At 42.1% G+C, this 23,092-nt stretch overlaps 1 protein-coding gene and 1 pseudogene across 2 annotated transcripts in view; both read left to right on the top strand.

Moving 5' to 3' along the window:
- LOC148345715 (uncharacterized) overlaps window positions 1–22,833 on the top strand; it is a 65,921-nt gene extending 43,088 nt beyond the window's left edge. The window contains exons 2-7 of one of the 2 annotated variants that reach the window (XM_088325840.1): window positions 7,442–7,602; window positions 20,886–21,068; window positions 21,527–21,674; window positions 21,774–21,820; window positions 21,979–22,100; window positions 22,204–22,833. In XM_088325840.1, coding sequence (XP_088181966.1) covers window positions 7,442–7,602; window positions 20,886–21,068; window positions 21,527–21,674; window positions 21,774–21,820; window positions 21,979–22,100; window positions 22,204–22,297 — 755 coding nt within the window. In that variant the 3' untranslated portion in view covers window positions 22,298–22,833. Of the gene's footprint in view, window positions 1–7,441; window positions 7,603–20,885; window positions 21,069–21,526; window positions 21,675–21,770; window positions 21,821–21,978; window positions 22,101–22,203 lie in introns of both variants that reach the window. The other variant, XM_088325839.1, reaches the window with a different exon arrangement.
- On the top strand, window positions 7,615–10,273 carry LOC148345716 (uncharacterized; annotated as a pseudogene).
- Window positions 22,834–23,092: the final 259 nt, after the last annotated feature.

Raw genomic sequence — 23,092 nt, 5'->3', positions numbered from 1 at the left:
CTCATTAAATCGGTGGCCGTTAATTTCCAACGGCTGAATGTATTTCCAATGGTAGCTGCATTGCCGCAAAAACGCCAACTGAGGGAACTCATTAAATCGGTGGCCCTTCATTTCGAATGGCTGGATGTTTTTCCAATGGTAGCTGCATTGCCGCTAAAACGCCACCTGAGGGAGCTCATAAGTCGGCGGCCGTTCATTTCCAACGGCTCAATGTATTTTTTAATGGTAGCTTCATTGCCGCAAAAACGCCACCGGAGGGCACTCATTAAATCGTCGGCCGTTAATTTCCAACAGCTGGATGTATTTCCAATGGTAGCTGTATTGCCGCAAAAACGCCATCGGAGGGCACTCATTAAATAGGCGGCTGTTCGGTTTCAAACGGCTGGATGTATTTCCAATGGTAGCTGCATTGCTGCAAAAATGCCACCGGAGGGCATTCATTAAATCGGTGGCCGTTAATTTCCAACGGCTCAATGTATTTCCAATGGCAGTTGCAGTGCCGAAAATCCCCAACTGAGTGCACTCATTAAATCGGCGGCTGTTCATTACCAACGGCTCAATGTATTTTCAATGGTAGCTGCATTGCCCCAACAATGCCACCGGAGGGCACTCTTTAAGTCAGATGCCATTCATTTAGAACGGCTGGATGTATTTTCAATGGTAGCTGCATTGCCGCAAAAACGCCACCGGAGGGTTCTCATTAAATCGGCGGCCGTTCATTTCGAACGGCTGGATGGATTTCCAATGCTAGCTGCATTGCCGCAAAAACGCCACCGGAGGGCACTCATAAATCGGTGGCCGTTCATTTCCAACGGCTGAATGTATTTCCAATGTTAGCTGCATTGCCGCAAAAACGCCACCAAGGGCATTTCTAAATTGGCAGCCGTTCATTTCCAACGGCTCAATGTGTTTCCAACGGTAGCTGCATTGCTGCAAAAAACGCCACCGAGGGGCACTCATTAAATTGGCGGCCGTTCATTTTGAATGGCTGGATATATTTCCTATGGTGGCTGAATTGCTGCAAAAACGCCACCGAGGGCACTCATTGAATTGGCAGGCGTTCATTTCCAACAATTCAATGTATTCCCAATCGTAGCAGCATTGCCGCAAAAACGCCACCGGAGGGAAGTCATTAAATTGGCGGCCGTTCATTTCCAACGGCTCAATGTATTTTCAATGGTAGCTGCATTTCCCCAACAACGCCACTGGAGGGCACTCTTTAAGTCAGCGGCCATTCATTTCGAACGGCTGGATGTATTTCCAATGGTAGCTGCATTGCCCCAACAACGCCACCGGAGGGCACTCTTTAAGTCAGCGGCCATTCATTTCGAACAGCTGGATGTATTTCCAATGGTAGATGCATTGCGGCAAAAACGCCACCGAAGGGCATTCATTAAATCGGCAGCCGTTCATTTCGATTGGCTGGATGTATTTTCAATGGTAGCTGCATTGCCGCAAAAACGCCACCGGAGGGTTCTCATTAAATCGGTGGGCCTTCATTTCCAACGGCTGAATGTATTTCCAATGTTAGCTGCATTCCCGCAAAAACGCCACCGAAGGCATTCATTAAATTGGCGGCCGTTCATTTCCAACCGCTCAATGTTTTTCCAATGGTAGCTGCATTGCCGCAAAAACGCCACCAGAGGGCACTCTTTAAATCGGCCGCCTTTCATTTCCAAAGGTTCGATGTATTTCCAATGGTAGCTGCATTGCCGCTAAAACGCCACCGGGGGGCAGTCATTAAATCGGCGGCCCTTCATTTTGAATGGCTCGATGTATTTCCAATGCTGGCTGAATTGCCGCAAAAACGCCACCGGAGGGCACTCATTGAATTGGCAGGCGTTCATTTCCAACAATTCAATGTATTTCCGATGGGTAGCTGCATTGCCGCAAAAACGCCACCGGAGGGAACTCATTAAATCGGTGGCCGTTCATTTCCAACGGCTCAATGTATTTTCAATGGTAGCTGCATTGCCCCAACAACGCCACTGGAGGGCACTCTTTAAGTCAGCGGCCATTCATTTCGAACGGCTGGATGTATTTCCAATGGTAGCTGCATTGCCGCAAAAACGCCACCGGAGGGCATTCGTTAAATCGGCAGCCGTTCATTTCGAACGGCTGGATGTATTACCAATGCTAGCTTCATTGCCGCTGTAGGAGAAAATGTAGGTTCGATAATCTTTTAAGTCTTCTTTCGTGATTGAATTAAGTACATCGGAAACCAGCCATGAGGGGGAGCCTTTTATTTCGTCATCCCAAAAGAACTCAGAGAACTCCAGACATAACAATGCTTTTATAGCTTCAGTTTGAGTACAACCCATAAGCGGCCCTAGTCCTCAGTAATCAACAAGGAAGATGCTGTCGTACCCTTATTAGGACATGTTGTTCGCCTCAGTTTGCTCAGAGAGTCCTTGAAGAAGGGCCTTGCAGGTCTCATGCCCTTTTAGGGAAACTCAACTGTCTTGCCAAGGATCTTCTCGAATGATGTCAACATTCCCTCACTACTGTAAGCAATGTAAGCAAGTCTTTCTACATTTCTAAATGTAAGCAACTCTATTCTACAAATGCAAGTCTATTTTCCACAACACCGCAAAAATGCCACCGGAGGGCACTCATTAAATCGGCGGCTGTTCATTTCCAACGGCTGGATGTATTTCCAATGGTAGCTGCATTGCCGCAAAAATGCCACCGGAGGGCACTCATTAAATCGGTGGCCGTTAATTTCCAACGGCTCAATGTCTTTCCAATGGTAGATGCATTGCCACAAAAACGCCAACTGAGGGGACACATTAAATCGGTTGCCGTTCATTTCCAACGGCTGGATGTATTTCCAATGGTAGTTGCATTGCCGCAAAAACGCCACCTGGGCGCTGTTCATTTCGAACGGCTTGATGTATTTCCAATGGTAGCTGCATTGCTGCAAAAACGCCACCGGAGGGTACTCATTAAATCGGCGGCTGTTCATTTCCAATGGGCGGATGTATTTCCAATGGTAGCTGCCTTGCTGCAAAAACGCCATCGAGGGCATTCATTAAATAGGCGGCCGTTCATTTCCAACTTCTCATTGTATTTCCAATGGTAGCTGCATTGCTGCAAACACGCAACCGGAGACACTCATTAAATCGGCTGCCGTTCATTTCCAACGGCTCGATGTAGTTCCAATGGGTGCTGCATTGCCCCAAAAACGCCACTGGAGGGAACTCGTTAAATTGGCGACCGTTCATTTCCAATGACTCATTGTATTTCCAATGGTAGCTGCATTGCTGCAAAAACGCAACCGGAGACACTCATTAAATCGGCTGCTGTTCATTTCCAACAGCTTGATGTATTTGTTAGCCCATTTGTAGCAATGACAATAAAGGTATGTTCTATTCTATTCTATTCTATTTCCAATGGTAGTTGCATTGCCGCAAAAAGCGACCGGAGGGATCTCATTAAATCGGCGGCCGTTCATTTCCAACGGCTCGATGTATTTCCAATGCTAAGTGCATTGCTGCAAGAATGCCACCGGAGGGCACTCATTAAATCGGCGGCTGTTCATTTCGAACAGCTGGATGTATTTTAGCTGCATTGCCGCAAAAACGCCACCGGAGGGCACTCATTAAATCAGCGGCCGTTCATTTCGAATGGCTGGATGTATTTCCAACGGTAGCTGCATTGCCGCAAAAATGCCACTGGAGGGCACACCTTTTAATCGGCGGCCGTTCATTTCCAACGGCTGGATGTAGTTCCAATGGTAGTTGCATTGCCGCAAATACGCCACCTGGGCGCTCATTAAATCTGCGGCTGTTCATTTCGAACGGCTTGATGTATTTCCAATGGTAGCTGCATTGCTGCAAAAACGCCACCGGAGGGTACTCATTAAATCGGCGGCTGTTCATTTCCAATGGGCGGATGTATTTCCAATGGTAGCTGCCTTGCTGCAAAAATGCCATCGAGGGCATTCATTAAATAGGCGGCCGTTCATTTCCAACTGCTCATTGTATTTCCAATGGTAGCTGCATTGCTGCAAAAACGCAACCGGAGACACTCATTAAATCGGCTGCCGTTCATTTCCAACGGCTCGATGTAGTTCCAATGGGTGCTGCATTGCCCCAAAAACGCTACTGGAGGGAACTCATTAAATTGGTGACCGTTCATTTCCAATGATTCATTGTATTTCCAATGGTAGCTGCATTGCTGCAAAAACGCAAGCGGAGACATTCATTAAATCGGCTGCCGTTCATTTCCAACAGCTTGATGTATTTCCAATGGTTGTTGCATTGCCGCAAAAAGCGACCGGAGGGATCTCATTAAATCGGCGGCTATTCATTTCCAACGGCTCGATGTATTTCCAATGCTAAGTGCATTGCTGCAAGAATGCCACCGGAGGGCACTCATTAAATCGGCGGCTGTTCATTTCGAACAGCTTGACGTATTTCCAATGGTGGCTTCATTGCCCCAAAAACGCCACCGGAGGGATTTCATTAAATCGGCGGACGTTCATTTCCAACAGCTCATTGTATTTCCATTGGTAGCTGCATTTCCTCAAAAACGCCACCGAGGGCACACATTTATTCGGCGGCCGTTCATTTCCAACGGCACGAAGTATTTCCAATGGTAGTTGCATTGCCCCAAAGACGCCACCGGAGGGCATTCATTAAATCGGTGGCTGTTCATATCCAACGGCTCATTGTATTTCCAATGGTAGCTGCATTGCCGCAAAAACGCCACCGGAGACAGTCATTAAATCGGCTTCCGTTCATTTTCAACGGCTGGATGTATTTCCAATGGTAGCTGCATTGCCGCAAAAACGCCACCGGAGGGAACTCATTAAATCGGCAGCTGTTCATTTCGAACAGCTTGACGTATTTCCAATGGTGACTTAATTGCCGCAAAAACGCCACCGGTGGGCACTCATTAAATCGGCGGCCGTTCATTTCCAACGGCTCGATGTATTTCCAATGGTAAGTGCATTGCCGCATGAACGCCACCGGAGGGCACTCATTAAATCGGGGGCTGTTCATTTCGAACAGCTCGATGTATTTCCAATGGTAGCTAAATTGCCGCAAGAACGCCACCGGAGGGCACTCATTAAATCGGCGGCTGTTCATTTCGAACAGCTTGACATATTTCCAATGGTGGCTTCATTGCCCCCAAAACGCCACCGGAGAGCACTCATTAAATCGGCGGCGGTTCATTTCCAACGGCACGAAGTATTTCCAATGGTAGTTGCATTCTCCCAAAAACGCCACCGGAGGGCACTCATTAAATCGGTGGCTGTTCATATCCAACGGCTCATTGTATTTCCAATGGTAGCTGCATTGCCGCAAAAACGCCACTGGAGACAGTCATTAAATCGGCTTCCGTTCATTTTCAACGGCTGGATGTATTTCCAATGGTAGCTGCATTGCCGAAAAAACGCCACCGGAGGGCACTCATTAAGTAGGCGGCAGTTGTTGTGCCCAAATCCGACTCCTGTGCAAATTCCTCCCCCCCTTCGCGTGAACGCGCATTCTGCTGCGCTTCCAACAAAAGCGATCGTATTCTATATAAAACGCTTATTAAAACAATAAAGCGAGCTAATTATAACAATTGGGAGATCCTTGTCAATATAACGCGTTTATTTAAACAATAAAGCGCTATTGTATTCTACAAATTGCGTCCGTCAACGCGGATGCAAAAGTTACAATTGTAAATGTACACTTCCGACAAAAGCGATCGTATTCTATATAATACGCTATTTTAAAAAATAAAGTGAGCTAATCATAACAATTGGGAGATCCTAGTCTATATAACGTGTTTATTCAAACAATAAAGTGCGATCGTATTCTACAAAATGCGTTTGTTAACGCAGATGAAAAATTCACCAACGTTAATGTACGCCAGACCTGGGCACTCCGGTCCTGGAGGGCCATATGTTCTGCATGATTTTTGAGGTTTCTCTGATCCAATACAGGGGATTCCAATCACCAGTATCGTTAACGAGCACTTGCTAGCTTGCTAACGAGGTTATAATTTGTATCACCTGAGTTAAAGAAGAGCAAACTTCAAAATCTGGCAGGACGTATGCCCCTCCAGGACCGGAGTGCCCAGGCCAATCCCCTAAAATAGTTTAAAAAAACTGTAGGAGCTAAGAATCACACTATCACAGCAAAGACACTCCGCAATCATTTTGTCTCGGGCTTAAAATGACACAAAGATTTCCCTTTCCATTTCTGAGTTCCGTCCAAAATGTTCCCTTTTTTTTTTGTCCAAGCAATTTGTACTGAAAAAATATTTGACCAAAAAGACCAACATTTAGCACTTTTGAGGTAAAATATTTTATTTAAGTTTATAAGTGCTCCATATGTGTATGTAGATAGATGGATAGACTGGCTGGCTGGCTGGCTGGCTGGCTGGCTGCTAGACAGACAGATAGAAAGACAGACAGATAGAAAGACAGATGGACAGACGGACAGACGGACGGACGGATGGACAGGCACATAGATTGACAGACATATACAAAGATTGACGGACAGACAGACACAAAATAGCCCTTCTAGAGGGACGTGTCCCTGAGCTAGAGCAGTTTAAAAGGAAAATGTTAGGTGCCGCGGACACCACTGCTAGCGTGGGTTGTAGCGAACCTGCTAGTCCGGTTAGCATTAGCCCTAAACGGCATGCTAATCGAGGTTAGCCAATCCAGTCACATAATAAGTTCAGCCCCCTAGCTAGTCCCACTCCACCCCGGTCTACTGGAGCCCGCACCCTAGTTATAGGTGACTCCATCACCCGTAACATAAAGATTAGCACCCCAGCCACAATTATGTGTATATCTGGGGCCAGAGCACCCGACATTGAGGCTAATTTGAGGGAGCTGACATGCAAATCTAGACACCAGGACAGGGCTAGCTACACCGATATAGTCATTCACGTCGGCTCTAATGATACTAAAATGAGGCAATCTGAGATTACAAAGGAAAATATTGCTAGGACCTGTAATCTCGCCAGAAAGATGACTCTGCATCTGTAATTGTCTCTGGCCCCTTGCCTGCGAGAGGCAATGATGAGAGGTTTAGCAGACTAGTCTCACTAAACCGGTGGCTGGCAAGTTTCTGTAGTCAGCAGGGATTTAGGTATGTGGATAACTGGCCTGCTTTCTGGGGCCGACCTGACCTGCTTAGGAGAAACGGCCTTCACCCTAACTGGGAAGGTGCTCTCACTCTTTCTAAAAATATATTACTGTTTAAGCCTTCCATGACAGGGTACACTAGTGCAGGCCAGGTCACAGGTGATGAACCTGAGTGAACCTGTGATCACGGGTGTGGAGTCTGTATTGCTAGGGCTAACTAGCGCTATGCTAGATTCACATAGTTTTTGTAGTTTAGAGCGTTCCATTGCCTGCACCACACACCCTGAACTGTACTGTGTTCAATAGCATCTTCTTCTGTGCTTCTTACCTCTGATTTTCCCTTGTTAGGTGAGGAGGGAGAAGAAATAACATTATTTTCTACCACTAGTCATCCTGCTACTCCACCTGTCAACAATATTCCTGTGGTATGGAATTCGGGCCGCATCTGCCGCCATGCAAAGCACAAGACGCAGGACTGGCAGTATAATCCTGTGGAGGTTACCACCAAGGTAACCATAAGGTTCAAAACTCGGGAAAGTGCTCAGCTCAGTCCACAGTGCTGAAGCTTGGCCTTCTGAATATTAGATCACTAGCCTCCAAAGCTTTACTTGTCAACGACCTTATTAATGAAAACAATCATAAACTTGTTGGCCCTTGTGAGACCTGGTTAAAACCAAATGAGTTTGTAGTGTTAAATGAGGCTTCTCCCTCTAACTTTGTCGGAAAGTAAGTTGAAATTTACTCCTGGTACCCCTACTGTTATTAAAACGTTTTAAGCACTTGTTATGAGGTCTTTTATGTCAACACCAATTTATGTAGTTGTTGTGTATCGCCCACCCTGACCATACTTAAATTTTTTGGATGAATTTTCGGAACTGTTAGTAACTTATGCGGACAATGTTGTAATTATTGGTGATTTTAATGTTCACATAAAATCAAATTCACTTGCAAATTCTTTTAAGTCACTGATTGATACATTTGGTTTCAATCAAATAGTTGATGTGCCCACTCATAAAGATGGGAACACTCTAGATCTTGTTCTGACCCGGGGCGTAGTAGCCTCAAATGTTACAGTGTTACCTTATCCTAATGCCATCTCTGATCACGATCTTGTTAAGTGAGAGGTGCTGTTCAATGTTTACAGTAATAAGGAAAATTTAGGTTTTAGCAGTCGCAATATCCGCCCTGCAATGGGATTAACTTTAAAAGAACTATTACCTACGGTAACTGCAGCCTTCCCTTCGTACACTGGGTCTGTTGACTCACTCACAAACAACTTTAATACTGCTTTGGTTAATGTTCTTGTTTCTGTGGCGCCCCTAAGGCATACATTTCGACCTAAGAAGCATACACCTTGGTTTACTGAAGAAACCAGGTCACTCAAACAAGGTTGCAGGAAACTTAAACGAAATTGACGCACTACAAAGCTGGAGGTCTTCCGACTGGCCTGGTGTGACAGCTTGCTGAAATATAAAGTAGCTCTTGCCTCAGCTAAAGCATCGTTTTTCTCTAAGATTATCGTTATACATAAGAGTAATCTGAAATTTTTGTTTGTCACAATTGCGAAACCTTCCAGACAACAACTTAACCCAAATAGCTCTACTTATTCTGCTGATGACTTTATGGAATGTTTTAATAGAAATATTCAACTCATTAGGAATGAAATTTTAAATGTACGCTCTACAACCTCATCCTACCTCAAAAATGTGGAGGTGTTAAGAAAGGAATGTGTCGGCGGTTGTTTAGAAACATTCTCCAGTTTCAATGATTTGTCCTTTGATAGTCTAACACAGATGGTTAGTAGGGCCAAACAAACTACTTGCCTGCTTGATCCGTTTCCAGTTTCATTGGTGAAGGATCTGTTTGGGATCTTAGGACCATCAGTTTAAAATATTATTAATATATCGCTATCCTTGGGTATTATTCCTTTAGCTTTCAAGTCTGCCGTCATTAAACCCTTGCTTAAGCAACCTAACCTTGATCCAGAAAGCCTAGGTAATTATAGGCCAGTGTCAAATCTGCCATTTTTACTTGAAAAGGTCGTTGCACAGCAGCTAAATGACTTTGTGTCAGAAAATACCCTCTTTTGAACTGGCCAGTCAGCATTTAGGGCAAATCACTCTTCTGAGACAGCCCTGGCTAAAGTAACCAATGATCTCCTTTTAGCAATATATTCCGGTGCCTCATCAATGTTACTGCTACTGGATCTCAGTGCTGCTTTTGATACTGTCGACCACAACATATTGCTTGTTCGTCTGGAATGCATTGGTATCTCAGGAACTGTACTCTGGTGTTTTAGGTCCGACCTGTCAGACAGGATGCAACGTGTTAACTAAGGCAATCTGACCTCTAAACACTCTGATGTCCCCTGTGGAACACCACTTGGTGACATTATCTGCAAGTATAATCTTAGTTTCCATTTCTATGCAGATGGCACTCAACTGTATGTGCCACTGGAGACAACTGGACAGTTAAATTTTCAAAATCTGGAGGCTTGCCTTACTGAGATTCAAAGATGGATGTCACTTATTTTTTTGCGCCTTAACCGAGAAAAAAACTGAAATGTCGATTATTGGTCCAGCTCACTGTTGTGAGTTTTTTTTTCCAAACACTGCCCTGAACCTAGACAAATGTAATATCACCCATAGTGACTCGGGTCAAAAATCTAGGTGTTATATTTGATCCTAATCCGTCGTTTCAGTCACACGTGAAAAATATTACTAGAATAGTTTTCTACCACCTCCGTAATATTGCGAAGATTCGTTTGATGCTGTCCAAATCAGATGCAGAGGTTTTAATTCATGCTTTTATTACTTCTCGGCTTGATGACTGTAATGCAGGGGTCGGGAACCTTTTTGACTCAAAGAGCCATAAAAGCAAAAAATATTAATTTTATTTTGGGAAAGAGCCACGCCATATATTATGAGACAAATGTACTAAATTGCTAAACCCGCACCCCAGACAAAAGCTTAGTCTTCAGCACATTTATTTTTGATGATTTGATAAAAATTATGAAAAGAGAATAATGCCAGAGCCCCTGTCCCAAAATCAACAAACATACCACTTGTCTCTTTCTTGCAATTACTCAAGATCGGTTAAACTCCTTTTGACCCTTTTTTTCATATATATTGGTTTCAAAACCAGATGCAAGCAGTTATTGTGTAAAAACGTCACAACATTCTGCAAATAGGGAGCCTGATGAGCTCACTTTTGGCCCAGACAGCGTAGGGCGAGAGATGGGAGGGAGTGCTTGCACTTTTTGCATAGCTCCACCCATCCCTCCCACTCACCCAATCAAATGACTAAGTTCTCTTCCGGTGTTTTAGCGTATTTACAGTTCTGTGGATTCATCATAAGGTATCTGAACACTGAACACAGATTATATAGTGAACTTTTATATAAAGGATTCTTTAGCGTTGTAAAACCAAAACGAGTTTTTTTTCCCCCTTTTTTTGTGTGTTACTTGACTGTAAATTGTAGTGAAAAACGTGCCCTATATATACTGCAAAGTAATATCCTGTTATTTAGCTTTGGTTTGGCTTTGCGTGTATCAGAATAGGATAGACAACTCAAGTTTTAAGCAAGATGGAGAAATTTTGCATGCAATCAAATTTGTCTCTGAGCCACAGATACTCATAGAAAGAGCCATATATGGCTCGTGAGCCATAGGTTCCCGACCCCTGCTGTAATGTATTGCTTTCTGGTCTCCCCATGTCTAGGTTCAGAATGCGGCAGCTAGACTTTTGACTAAGACGAAAAAGTTTGAGCATATTACTCCTGTATTGGCCAACTTACACTGGCTCCCAGTCCACTTAAGATGTGACTTTAAGGTTCTCTTATTAACATACAAATGTTTGCATGGACTTGCACCCTCTTATCTGATTTGATTTCCCCCTATGTTCCTGCACGGAGTCTCCTCTCGGAAAATGCCGGTTTACTTGTGACTCCGAGAGCCAAGAAGTCTGCAGGCTTGAGAGCGTTCTCCATCCGGGCCTCGGTGCTATTGAATGCCCTGCCTCCGGAGATAAGATCTGCAACCTCAATGGAAGTTTTTAAATCAAGGCTTAAGACACACTTCTTTTCCAAAGCTTATGATTGATGCCCACCTCATATTCTGTACTGTCCTGTCTTTTTCCGACTGCCTGGCTGGTGGTGATACGAAGGAGAAGGACGATTTGAGATGAGTCAGTGGACCAGCGTTTGACCTGAAGCATGTCAACGCCTGCATTGACCAGCTGGCAGAGATGGGAAGCTGCGTCGTGGCCGTCATAGACTTTCTGGACTAATTTACAGGCTGGGGGCGTCGTTGCTGTCATGCACTTTCCGGACAAATTTTCAACATGTTACCTAGTGTTTACTATGTTTGTGTACTGTAATGCTAAATCTAATTCACCCTGGTCATCCTGAAAGGGGGATTACCACTTGTGAGGTCCCATCTCAAGGTTTCTCTTTTTCCTCACGCTGAGGTTTTGAGTTGTTCCTTGCCCGCATGTTGGTTTAAGATCAGGTAATTAGTTTTGATTGCTTCAGCAAGGCACGATTACATTGCCAAGTGCTGTAAGCACAGGGCAATGTAGTTGTGCTTGCAACTATTATAATCCTCCGAGATATTATTATTATATCTATCTTCTTCCGCCGACTTTTAACGGGGAACTCCTCCCAGAGCTTTTAGAATACCCCATCGATTCATATATCAAAAATTTCGGCCCGACCGGGACTCTTGTTGTGTGTCTATTCACAGCGATAGGAGTCCCCATCCGGAATAATGGGTTTTGAAATTCTCCCATCCGTAATACATGGGCCCATTCATTTCTATGGGTAGTCATGGAAACGAGGGCTTTTCCAGACGGTAGTCATAGTAAGCAGGGACTGTCCAGGGTGGCCCGACCCAAATTTCCTTTAACCATGGGTAAATGGTGAATTCCAAAGAGTGGATGCTAGCGAGAGGATGCTAACTATGTGCGCCGCTAGCAAAGTGTTGGGCTGGCATAGCCAGCCACAACATTAGCGCAAGCTAGCTGTAAACACTGTTGGTGATCAGTTGCCAGCCCAAGTATTAGCGATGAGAGGTTGATGCTATGCTTACTAATGCTAGCAGTAAAAACTGTTGGTGACAAGTTGGGCTGGCTAAGCCAGCCCAAGTATTCGCTCAAGCTAGCTGTAAACACTGCCAGCAATGGGTTAGGCTGGCACAGCCAGCCCAAGTATTAGCGCAAGCTAGCTGTAAACACTGTCGGCAATGCTAACTTCTTCATAGTAAAATTTTTTGGTAATTTTGGCTACATTTTAACGACTTCATATTTACAACTTATGCTAATGGCCTCATGTTAATGAGTTATGCTAACAGGTACATTTTAAAAAGTGATGCTAACGGCTAAATGCTAACTTTTTCATGCTAAAATTTTTTGGTAAAGGCAATATTTTAATGACTTCATATTTACAAATTATGCCAATGGTCTCATGTTCACTGCAAAAATTGAAAGTATGGACTAGTGTAATTTACTTGAATTCAGTGTATTTATCTGATCACAATTTTTTGGGACTTATTTACTTATTCAGGCTGAAGATAGTTAAGATACTATCACTTGTTTCAAGAAAATTAATATTGTGCCAACTAACTTATATTATTCAAGTAATTGTAAGCAAATGTATCTTAAATTGTCGAAGAGATAGCCTAGAGGCATATTAACAACTCAGCTTAAGGATATTTTTTACTTGTTTCAAGACTCACATCAACTTGTTTTAAGAATGGAACCCAACTCATTGAGATAATGTAAGAATTGATTTTATGAATCATCATATGTATTCATTTACTCAGGTACAATTCAGTGTCGCAGTGTGAATGGTTGTTTGTTTGTGTTAGCCATGTGATGAGGTGGCGACTCAACCAGGGTGTACCCTGCCTTACGCCCGAGGTAAATGGGATAGGCTCCAGCCCTCCCACCCGTGACCCCGAAAGGGACAAAGCGGTAGAAGATGGGTGGATGGATGGACAATTTAGTGTTCAATATTAAACCTTTTACTCTTGGTACGATGTTTTAAGAATAGACATTAGCCAGTTAAGGTAGCAGGTGTAGCCTTAACTATAAAGCAATGTGGGAAACAATGTCTAGTCTGTAAATGTCACTAAACTTAAACATGATTTTATCAATTTAGTCGACCATTAACAATAACAAAGCATGAACTTTTCTCAAAACACTGTGGGGAATACCTCAACTACTTTAAGTTATAGCTATGGTTACATGTTTGGTAGACGCCTTCATCCAACATGACATACCCATCAAAACACCAATATAATGTTAAAAAAAAAATAATCAGGAGATTTGTGTAAGAGGTCCTTAAGTTTGATTGGCTTGTAGGCACAACAGCACTCATGCAGTTTCCATCTTAATCCCCAGCTCTGCATTTCACCACATGGTTTTTTCACATATTTACATTGTATCCGCTTGGCAGGGGCTAAACACACACAAATATCTTGCCAATCACATGCACAAAGTGGCAACATAGAACGAACATGTTAAAATTGCATAGAATCACATTTAATTCTGCGTCCAAAGTCCGGAGCCAGCTAGGCCTTGCTCATACAGATAGCCCCCACAAACCTCAGTCCAAATATCAAATATATTTAGTGTTTGTCAAAATGTAAACTCATGCATAAATGAGCACAATTTCTGCCGTTCATAATGTGTCATTTTAAACACTCGAATTCAAGAGCACACCAGTTAAGTCATATTTTCTAAAAACGTATATCTTTTCATTAAATGGTGCAAAGTGGTATGCAGTGTAATCAGCTAATTTCTCCAAATCTATGAACTCTGTTGCCAGGGCAGCATTTGGTACAGCGATTTCATAAGACAATAAATCTCGAATGAAATCCAATGTATCATATATTTGATATTCGCAACAAAATAAAGATGAATCTACAACAAAAATATTATTTATCAAACCTAAAAGTAAGAAGCGTGTCTTTTGAATCCGTGATGATGAAAGTATTATTATTTAGTTATTGCGGTTAATGGGGACCAAAACCACCCCCAAAAATTGAAAATCCGCGAAGTAGCGACGCCCCTTCCAAAATGCTTGAAAAAATAAAAATAAAATAATATATATATTTTTTTATTATTTTATTTTATTATTATTTTTTAGACCTGCAAAGCTCTGAACCTGCGAACGTGGAACCACGAAGTAGCGACGCCCCTTCAGAAATGCTTTAAAAAAAAAATATATATATATATACATATATATATATATATATATATATATATATATATATATATATATATATATATATATAGATATATATATATATATATATATATATATATATATATAGATATATAGATATATAGATATATAGATATATATATATATAGATATACACGGGGGGACAGACATCTCACTCGCTCATTCACACCTAGGGACAATTTGGACTGGCCAATTCACCTGAAATGCATGTTTTTGGAATGTGGGAGGAAACCGGAGTGCCCGGAGGAAACCCACGCAAGCAGTGGGAGAATATACAAACTCCGCACAGGAAGTCTGGAGCTGGATTTGAACCCACGCAGGAGGTTCCCATGACTTGCCGCGCATATATATATATATATATATATATATATATATATATATGTATACCGTATTTTCCGCACTATAAGGCACGATGTGTTAAGAATAGACATTTAAGCCTTTATTTTTTTTTAAAGCTGACCATGCGCCTTATAATACAGTGCGCCTTATTTATTGATCAATATTAGTTCGCAAAGTCTTGCAACTAACTTGCAGCCGCCAACTAGTTTTCCCCCGAACATCAAGTAGTCCGCGGTGTATGCTGAGATTTATTTACCGGCGTTTCATTGGCTAACCAATGTGTCAATCGTCATTTGAATCGATCACTATTGGCCAAAGTTATTCGGAGGTCTAGGGGCGGATCCTTTTTATCATTTACAGGCTAGCATTGGCTTAAACGGAAAAACAAAGCCTGCAATTGGCCAAAAAAGATGCGTCAATCATCAGTTGAATCGATCACTATTGGCTAAAGTTATTCGGAGGTCAAGAGGCGGATCCTTTTTATCATTTACAGGCTGGCATTGGCTTTCACGGCTGAACAAAGCCTGCATTTGGCCGAAAAAGATGAATTTGTATAGCACGTGGCTGACGGCATACAGAAAGCATTTTTTACTATACTGTATTTGTAAATATTTTATTCTGGATTTACTACATTCACGGATATAAGAGGACCACGGCTGCACATTATCATGAACACAACGACTTCGGTGAGCTACTCCGGCTATATATCTTGTTTCAGACTGAACTAGATTTTTCTGTGATAAGCGGTGCAGATAATGGATGGAATAGAGTGTCTATTTTTAAATTAAACTCAATTCCAAGTGTTTATTGTCATATGCACAGTAAAGTTGCGAGTGAAAAAGAAAATATAAACTAGGGAATGGTTGGCATTTCTTGAATCCCAAGACTTTAACCTTCTGAATGATGGAACGATGCATTTGAGTGACATCGTACGGACACAGCATCCGCACGTGTTCTCGACACGTATTTGCGTCTTTGCAAGCTTTGGGAATATTAAGGGGGTAATAAGTTGGACTGAACTATCTGACTGTTTTGTCCACGTTCCCATTGTAGCGCCTTATAATCGGGTGCGTCTTATGTATCTCAAAAATAGGACCAAAAACTATTTTTTCGGGGTGCACCCTATAACCCGGTGCGCCTTATAGTGCGGAAAATACGGTATATATAAATACAGTGCATCCGGAAAGTATGCACAACGCTTCACTTTTTCCACATTTTGTTATGTTACAGCCTCATTCCAAATTGTATTAATTTAATCTCTTATCTAAAAATTCTACACAAAACTTTTTTTTAAAACTTTTTTTGAATTTTTTAAAAATAGAAATCTCAGAAATCACATTTACATAAGTATTCACAGCCTTTGCCATGAAGCTCAAAATTGAGCTCAGGTGCATCTTTTTTCGACTGATCATCCTTGAGATCTTTCTACAGCTTAATTGGAGTCCACCTGCAGTAAATTCAGTTGATTGGACATGATTTGGAAAGGCACACACCTGTCTATATAAGGTCCCACAGTTGAGTGTGCATGTCAGAGCACAAACACCAAGCATGAAGTCAAAAGAACTGTCTGTAGACCTGCGAGACAGGATTGTCCTGAGGCACAAATCTGGGGAGGGATACAAAAAAAATTCTGATGCTTTGAAGGTCCCAATGAGCACAGTGGCCTCCATTTTTTGTAAATGAAAGACATTTGGAACCACCAGGACTCTTCCTAGAGCTGGCCAGCCTTTCTAAACTGAGCGATCGGGGAAGAAGGGCCTTAGTCAGGGAGGTGACCAAGAACCCGATGGTCACTCTGTCAGAGCTCCAGCGTTCCTCTGTGGAGAGAGGAGAGCCTTCCAGATGGACAACCATCTCTGCAGCAATCCACCAATCAGGCCTGTATGGTAGAGTTGCCAGACGAAAGCCACTCTTTAGTAAAAGAAACATGGAAGCCCGTCTGGAATTTGCCAAAAAGCACCTGAATGACTCTCGGACCATGGGAAACAAAATTCTCTGGTCTGATGAGACAAAGATTGAACTCTTTGGTGTGAATGCCAGGCGCCATGTTTGGAGGAAACCAGGCACCGCTCATCACCAGGCCAATACCATCCCTACAGTGAAGCATGGTGGTGGCAGCATCATGCTGTGGGGATGTTTTTCAGCAGCAGGAACTGGCAGACTAGTCAGGGTAGAAGGAAAAATGAATGCATATAGAGATATTCTGGATGAAAACCTGCTCCAGAGCGCTCTTGACCTCAGGCTGGGGCGAAGGTTCATTTTTCAGCAGGACAACGACCCAAAGCACACAGCCAAGATCTCAAAAGATTGGCTTCAGAACCACTCCGTGAATGTCCTGGAGTGGCCCAGCCAGAGTCCAGACTTGAATCCGATCGAACATCTCTGGAGAGATCTGATAATGGCTGTGCACAAACGTCTCCCATCCAACCTGACTGAGCTTGAGACTGTATTTGCTGCCAAAGGTGGATCAACAAAGTATTAAGCAAAGGCTGTGAATGCTTATGTAAATATGATTTCTTAGTTTTTCTATTTTTAATAAATTCAAAAAAAAAACTTTTTCACATTGTCATAATGGAGTATTTTGTGTAGAATTTTGAGATAAGAGATTAAATTAATACAATTTGGAATGAGGCTGTAACATAACAAAATGTGGAAAAAGTGAAGCACTGTGAATACTTTCCGGATGCACTGTACATATATGCTTTATATATATAAAGCACGGTGGGGCAGTGGTTAGCGCATGTGCGGCACAGTTCGAGTCATGGGAACCTCCTGCGTGGGTTCAAATCCAGCTCCAGACTTCCTGTGCGGAGTTTGTATGTTCTCCCCCTGCTTGCGTGGGTTTCCTCTGGGGACTCCGTTTTCCTCCCACATTCCAAAAACATGCATTTCATGTGAATTGGTCCAAATTGTCCCTAGGTGTGAAAAGAGCGAGTGAGATGTCTGTCCCCGTGTGCCCTGCGATTGGCTGGCAACCAGTTCAGGGTGACCCCTGCCCACTGCCCGGAGATGGCTGGGATGGGCTCCAGCCCCCCCGCGACCCTAATGAGGATAAGCGGTACGGCTAATGAGATGAGATGAGAGATATATATATATATATATATATATATATATATATATATATATATATATATACAAATATAATTTGTATTATTTTTTTAGACCCGCGAAGCTCTGAACCCGCGAACGTCAAACCGCGAGTAGTAGTAAGTAAGTAGCGAGGTCCCACTGTACTCTAATCAAATCGAGTTTGGTTGTGTTGATGGTGTCGTCGTCGTTAAGTCACTCAAGGCGCATAAGGTAATCCATAGTAGCGCCAGACTCGCTCGTGGGAGGCTCCGTAGTTCTCCGAAGGAGAGGGGGCTGCAACTGTCCTGTGCCGCCAGGCCTGACGGGGTGCGACCCAAGCAAACCAAGCAGACGAAGCCTCTAAAGTCCTTAGTACGTTCGGACAGGGCGGTGCATGATTTATGGAAGCCCCTTGGGCAGATAGCACAGGTGATTGGGGTGTGGTCGGAGTGAATGGTTCGAAAGCACCACTGGCATTTGGACTGGAGGCCAGGATTGCTCTCGAAGTCGCCCGCCCTAAGAAGAACAGAGAGAGGAGAGTAGAAGAGAGAGAAAGAGAGGGACAGATAGAAAGAGAGAAAGACAGACAGAGTAAAACGCAAAAAGGGGGAAAAGAGAGTGAGAGAGGTGGGGAGAGAGTAGGAAAGAGAGGGATAGAGAAAATGAGAGACAAGAGTGTAAAGGGGGAAGAGAGAAAAGGAGAGACAAAGAAGGAGAGAGGACCAAGAAAGAAAGAAAGAGCGAGTCTGAGTGGACTGAGTTGGATTCGTAAGGCTCCCCCTGGAGAGAGCCCTTCGCAGGACACCACGGGAAGGTTCCTAGTCTTTGTCCTCTGTTGATGGTGTTGCACACGTTAGGTGCTAGTTTCCGCCTTTTTCGCGCTGGAGAATTTTATATCAAAACAATAGGGATGCCATTTTCAATGCAAGTGACTGACCCGTACAGTGTTCTAACTAAAACTGGATAGTCTTTACTTCGAAACACAAATGTAATATTTATAAATGAGAACACTATATTTTTCCCCTGAGATAGTTCATAGATTTTGTTTAATAATTGTATATTGCGTTCCTTTATATGGTTCCGCCCATTTATTCAGACCTACTTGGACTCGCTTATACAACCCCAACGTTCGACGAACTCCATTCGGTATTTTGACTTCGAGAGAAGTGAAAACACTTTTACAATTAAAAGGTTTGTATTGTCTTAACATTTAACAAGAAACAATGTGATTAAAAATAAAATATTATACTTAACGGTATTTATGCAAAGTTAACGGTTTAAATCAATGATCGTTTTGTAAGGGGTTAGCTCGAGTTTTAAGCTAACCCCTTAAAAAACGGTCGTTGATTTAAACCGTTAACTAAGGAATTGAGCTAACCCCTTACAAAATGGTCGTTGATTTAAACTGTTAACTATAATATATAACGTTAAAACTAGTCCACATTACGACAAGAGCCTGTACTAATCTAAGCGACCAGGATTACATGTTACACAGTTTCTCTCTTTGTTCAGCATGAATATAAATTCATATACAGTATCCAGACATGCATATTCTGATTTTGCAAAACATCAGGACTCCATGCAAAACGCAGGGGGCTACACCAGCAAGGGGAAAAAAAGAGACGCCTTGAGTTTGGCATCACAGAGAAAGAAGATGAGGGGGATTTTGACTCCAGCACTTTCACTGTCATTGTCTCCCCAATCTGAAGTAGCACCATCAGCAGCCCAGAAAGTGAAGGGGACCCCCAAGTCATAACCAGCACTCCAGCAAAACAAGCTGATGCTTAGTTTCCGCCTTTTTCGCGCTGGATAATTCCATATCAAAAAAATAGGGATGCCATTTACAATGCAAGTGGCTGACCCGTACAGTGTCCTAACTAAAACTGGATAGTCTTTACTTCGAAACACAAATTTAATATTTATAAATGAGAACACTATATTTTTTCCCTGAGATAGTTCATAGATTTTGTTTAATAATTGTATATTGCGTTCCTTTATATGGTTCCGCCCATTTATTCGGAAATACTTGGACTCGCTCACACTACCTCAACGTTCGACGAACTCCATTCGGTATTTTGACTTGGAGAGAAGTGAAAATACTTTTACAATTAAAAGGTTTGTATTGTCTTAACATTTAACAAGAAACAATGTGATTAAAAGTAAAATATGATTCTTAACGGTATTTATGCGTAGTTAACGGTTTAAATCAATGACCATTTTGTAAGGGGTGAGCTCAAGTTTTAAGCTAACCCCTTAATAAACGGTCGTTGATTTAAACCGTTAACTATGGAATTGAGCTAACCCCTTACAAAATGGTCGTTGATTTAAACTGTTAACTATAATATATAACGTTAAAACTAGTCAACATTACGACAAGAGCCCTGTACTAATCTAAGCGACCAGGATTACATGTTACACAGTTTCTCTCTTTGTTCAGCATGAACATAAATTCATATACAGTATCCACACATGCATATCCTGCTTTTGCAAAACATCAGGACTCCACGCAAAACGCAGGGGGCTACACCGGCAAGGGGAAAAAAAGAGACGCCTTGAGTTTGGCGCCACAGAGAAAAGATGAGGGGGATTTTGACTCCAGCATTTTCACTTTCATTGTCTCCCCAAGCTGCAGTAGCACCATCAGCAGCCCAGAAAGTGAAGGGGACCCCCAAGTCATAACCAGCACTCCAGCAAAACAAGCTGATGCTCTCTGTAATTTTATAAAACAAAATGTAGCATTCACAATGGAGTAGACCCATTCATTGAAATTACACAAAATACAAGATAAATCAGCACTGCACATAGTTCTACTTCTTTTAGGAGGGCACAGACAACATCTCCAGCTTTTATTGAAATTTTCAACTGGTGGGCTGAACAGAAACAAGAAAAAGCAGAAAAGGACAAGGCCAGGCACCACAAAACTCTCATAAATACTATTGTTTTACAGGGGGGTGAAAATGTTGACCTTGTAATGTTTGCCTTTTCCTGTTTCTAATCAAGTAATATTAATGAATGTCTTCATTAGCTGTAGTGGACATTTTGTCTTTGTTCCAGTAGAAACAATAGCATGAATAACATTAGCAAGAAGCAAATAATTTTGACCTCAACTGTGTTGTGATATTTTCTTTTACCTTTTTAGAATGTAGGCAGGACAGCCGCATGGCCATATCGCAATACCAAACAGAACAGAGCTGATGTGGCACAACTTCTTGACCTTGAGTTTGAGGGGAAGAGGGCCTTCATTGATTCGGACACAATAAGGGAACAAGACAGACCGGCAAAAATATTGAAGGCATATCCATGCTTTCGAGATATTGATCATGTAAGTATGATCACAATTCACACTTTGATTCAGTTGAACAGTGAAATTGTTCTTTTGAACATTGGGTGCATACTGCTTTGATACATTAAATAGCTGTTTCAGACCCCATTTCCATGCAGGAAAACCTTTCATGTATTTTCTCTGAAAAATGAAAATGAGCAATCTGGTTTTATTTCTGCATGGAGACAGGGAAAACAGCATTTATGCATTGTGGTGTGATTTTTCCTTCTTTAGAATATCTGATAGTCCATCTGTTTCGCATGTTATTTGCAACACACCTGTCTATTAGCGTTTTATCATCAGTGTGAATAGAATTATTTTCACAAATGGAGGAGGGGAAGGGGAACATAGTTTTTCAGAATACCTCTCTACATATAATTGTTGTTTTCAAGTGATGCTTTAACTACTATGTGTTGGATATTTCCATACAACACTTCTTTGTGTCTTCCCCACCAAAGGTTCTTGATGAACTAAGACGAATAATAGACAACAACAACTCCAACTACGTGCAAGAGCTGAGGGAGCGGTGGCTCGAATTCAAATCTAGATTATGCCTCTATGGGGTTTACAAGAGGGCAATGAAACCTCCAATGTCACTTTCAGCTGGTAAGAACAGCCAACATAATACCAATAGAATCTGTATCCTTGTTTGTTTCTGTATACTGAGAGACAAATATTTGATTTGATTTTTTTTTTTTTTAGAAGAGCAAGCAATAAACCTCTTGACCATGCTGCTCATTCATGTTCTTCTGGTAAGTCACAAACTTTTACATAAGTGCATACTAAACTTTCTCAAATATGGCTGCTCCTTTTGTTGGTCCTCTATTCTGTTCATACTAAATTGTCATGTTTAGTCGGGGAATGGAGGGATGTGATTGCTGTCCTACTGATGTTGTGTTTTTCTGTTAAGCCCACAGAGGACCCCGAGACGTTCCTGAACAGAAGGCCACTCACCACACCACTCCTTTTGGTGGATGAAAATCTCGACTCCTTTCTCTGCCTTGGAACCGAAGCAATCCCATCACCCAAAAGGTACCTAGGGGATGCAGTATTCTACATAATTGCATACTATTATGTATTAAATATGACCTACCCTAAATGTGTGGCCTCTGTTCTTTCCCTTCTACAAACTGAGGTCCTGGGGGACTCAATCCATGACAAAGATGCCACACCAGCTTTCAAACGAGCAAGAAGTGATTGGATGGCCTTTTTTGCATAACTTTGTATAATGCTGCCTCCCCTCGGGAACACACCCACACACCCATCCATGGACGTACTTTGAGAACTTTTTCTGTTATAAACATTTGTGACCCCTTACGCTTTGGCCTCTCAGTCTCCCTGTAAGTGTGTGTTTTAATTGCCTTGTTTTGAGTTTAAGCATTGATTTAAAAAAAACAACCCAACTGATGTTCTTAAAATTAGACAAAAAAGAATGTTTGCAGTTCTCTTTTAGAAATTGGTAACTTGCACTCTATATTCTGTAGGCAAAAAAATGTGTTGTCTGTTTGACAGTTCACTGATACATGTGTAAGTGATAACTTTGATTTAGATTCAGATTCAGATCTACTTTATTGTCATTCTAGTACACGTGTATACAGAACGAAATGTCGATGCATCTGACCCCCACAGATTTACAGTTCGCCAACAAACGTTTCAAGATCTTGTCAAGAAAATGAGTATTTTTGTTACTGGTATGTCAATTGTGTTTTGTGATAATGACAAAGGTTTGTGGTTTGCCAATAAAATGGTAATTTTCACATTAAAACTATTTTTGCATTTGTATAGTATATCGAAACGTAGAGAATTTCTTGAAACAAGACTTCCTCGCCTAAGATTTTTATTACTTATTACAAGCAAATGTATCTTGTTTTTGACCCATTTTCTAATTTATTTTCAACTTAATACAAGAATATTGATCTTGTTGTAACCTTCATGCTAACTACTTTTGAGCAATCCTGGCTTAAACCCAGTTTGTTTCTAAACAATAATTCTCCAAAACAAGCACAAATATCTTAAAATGAGAC

This window comes from Urocampus carinirostris, unplaced genomic scaffold (genome assembly GCF_059441175.1).
Source record: "Urocampus carinirostris isolate Australia breed hairy pipefish unplaced genomic scaffold, RoL_Ucar_1.0 HiC_scaffold_31, whole genome shotgun sequence".
Taxonomy (NCBI): domain Eukaryota; kingdom Metazoa; phylum Chordata; class Actinopteri; order Syngnathiformes; family Syngnathidae; genus Urocampus; species Urocampus carinirostris.
This window is presented reverse-complemented; position numbering and strand designations above follow the sequence as displayed.